Below are 2,765 nucleotides of genomic sequence, written 5' to 3'. Positions count from 1 at the left end.
CTGCTCTTTGGTGTAGGATTCTCAAAGCTAGGTATTTTGACAACTCCGTCTTTCAGAAGGCAAAAAGAGGCTCTAGGCCATCCTGGGTGTGGAACAGTCTCTTGGCAGGAAGAGACACGATTACAAGTAACGCCTTCTGGCAGGTGAGGAGTGGCAGGAGTGTGGATGTCTGGAAGGACAGGTGGGTACCCAACCAGAATGGGGGGTTAATCATCCCAACTGATACCTCCAATAGGTTTACCCCCCTATATGTGGCTGAGATAATTGATGAAAGCAGAAGTTGGGACATAGGTCATCTGAGGCCTTTCTTGGAGAGCTCCGATGTTCAGGCTATCAAGGCCATTCCAATTGGGGAAGCTTGGGAAGATGATGTCTTGGTTTGGCCTTACTCCAAGAATGGCAGCTACACGGTCAAAAGTGGTTACCACAAGGTGCAGTCAATTAAAAAGCACAAGCAAAAAAACAAGGCCTCCACCTCTCACCAAATCGTTGATAGCATCTAAAAGCTGGTGTGGAAGTCCAACTTACTGCCAAAAATATCAAACTTTCTTTGGAAAGCTCTGTCTGACGCTCTCCCGACAGCCATGAATCTTCATAAGAGGAAAGTTCTTCACAACCCTCTGTGTAGCATCTGCGGTGAGTACCCGGAAACAATTGAGCACTGCCTGCTACTATGCCCTTGGACTTCTGCTGTGTGGTTTGGCGGCCCCACTGGCTATAGCCCAAATAAACAGAGTATAACTTCCTTGGATGCTTGGCTGCTGGAGGTTGATAAAAGGGTGAACTCTCTCTCTGGTGATCGTGCCTATGTTTTTCAACTTGTCACCCACCAACTGTGGGAAATCTGGAAGCATAGATGTGAAATTGTGGTTGCTCACGGCAGTCCTAATCCTATTGGTACAATTGAGAGAACCCGGAGAAGCTTCGGTGATTGGCTTCATGCTGTTAATTCAAAGTTGTGTCCACCTGCCAGGATCTCCAGTAGCCAGTCTCTAAATTCAAACTGGTACCCTCCTGACCCTACAACTTTTAAGGTCAATGTGGATGGAGCTTGGGATGCATATAGCAAGAAGAGCGGTATTGGCATTGTTGTAAGAAATCATAGAGGCAATTCCATAGCTGGAGCTAGCATCTATAGTGCCCACAACTCTGCAATTGAAACGGAAGCAGCTGGTGTGGTAAAGGGTCTGCAACTAGCTGCATACTTAAAAATTCAAAGCATTGTTCTGAAGTGTGACTGCCAGGAGATCATTGCAGTGTTAGACAACCCCTCTCTAACTCCAAACTGGAGAATCCTCCCAATGATCAATATGATTACCCAATTGAAGACTCTTTTTCCTGGAATTATATGGAACTGGGTTCCCCGAACAGCTAACCGCGTTGCTGACGCCGCGGCAAAGCTGGCCAAGTTGAGGCTGTGCTCTCTTGAATGGGCCAATCGGCCTTCAGCCTCTCTTCTTTCAGTCTTAAGGAGTGATGGCCTCCCAGGGCCCCTTGTAGTGTAGTCTAGAGCCTTGCTCTATTTTGTCGGCTCTCTGGAGTAGTTCTCTTGTTTTTCTTCCTTTGTTGTCTTCGTCGTTGCTTGCCTTGGTGGCTTAATGAAATTTTCATATTGACCAAAAAAAAAAGAAAAAAGGCCACTGATTTGCTGAGTCATTTTAATATGGACAATACTCTCACGGTAGCCACCCAATGATACTGTGAATTAATTTACTTATCATATTCTTGTAAGTGCTTTGTAGTCCAGTAAATTTAGGATCTCCATCCAAGTTTAGCTATTTGGAACAACGTTTCAATGTGGGCTCAAGGCTATGTATCCCGTTCAAATATGAATTGAAGTTATGAATCTCTGGCATTAGATACAATGCTTGTATTTGTTGGATCATAATTCATATACATATTTGTCCCCTAAAACATGGAAATTACTTGTTCTAAAGTCCAAATTTAATGTTGACTAATCAAATTTCATTATTTCCCTAATCTTGTACTTGTGCTTAACCTTTGTGTTTATTTATATATATTTATTACGTTTTCCTTATCATGCTAGGAAATGATGGAGAAGAATGGAAATGCACTAAAAAGTCAATCTTAGAACATTTTCTTACTTCGGCTAGGAGAAAGTGATCTAGACAAGGAAGAAGGAGCGGACGCCTGACCAAATGAACTCCAAATGAGCTGAACTCTCCAGATCTATTCTAGACATCCTAAGAAACATTTCTTATGAAGAGTGCAAGAGCCATATAGAAGTGGAAGACCTTCAAACAATCAGTCCAATTTTCTGCAGAAGCAAAACTGGAAAACTGGACCTGTAAGGAGTCCAGTAGCGTTTTCGGCCCAACTACTATTCTAAAAATTCTGAAATTCTAACAGGATAATCTACACTCATAGAGGACCATTTGATATGAAGAAATTGGAGGCCCATGATGAAGTCTTGGTGGAGAAATAATTGAAGGAATAAAGGGGCAGAAAGTGACCTAAAAAAACAACTCAACATATTCCTACCCACATGAAGAAAGCTAGATGCTTTTCTCTTTTTCCTTGGATATATTTTTCTACTCCAATCTCTTTAATAGATCATCATCACTTCCATGTTTCTGCACCTTCATGTTTTGCTTTCATTTTATCATTACTCCATCTTTTCCATATTTTACAAACCACTTCCATACTCCACTTTCATTATTTTTATTTCACTCATCATTTCACTCTTCTTTTTCTTCCCTATATAAACACCTTCTCTTCTCACTCTCAACATCACCCATTCCACC

The 2,765-nt window shown here is 42.0% G+C and overlaps 1 protein-coding gene across 1 annotated transcript; it reads left to right on the top strand.

Annotated features, from left to right (window-relative positions):
* Positions 1-584: 584 nt before the first annotated feature.
* LOC133722821 (uncharacterized) lies at positions 585-1,505 on the top strand. The gene has a single exon (XM_062149684.1). It carries the CDS (start codon positions 585-587, stop codon positions 1,503-1,505), a length of 921 nt encoding a protein of 306 aa, XP_062005668.1.
* The last annotated feature ends 1,260 nt before the right edge of the window (positions 1,506-2,765 follow it).

The sequence above is a fragment of the Rosa rugosa genome, chromosome 7, assembly GCF_958449725.1.
Source record: "Rosa rugosa chromosome 7, drRosRugo1.1, whole genome shotgun sequence".
NCBI classification, from domain to species: Eukaryota; Viridiplantae; Streptophyta; class Magnoliopsida; order Rosales; family Rosaceae; genus Rosa; species Rosa rugosa.
The sequence above is the reverse complement of the archived record's forward strand: the minus strand, read 5'-3'. Positions and strand labels throughout refer to the sequence as shown.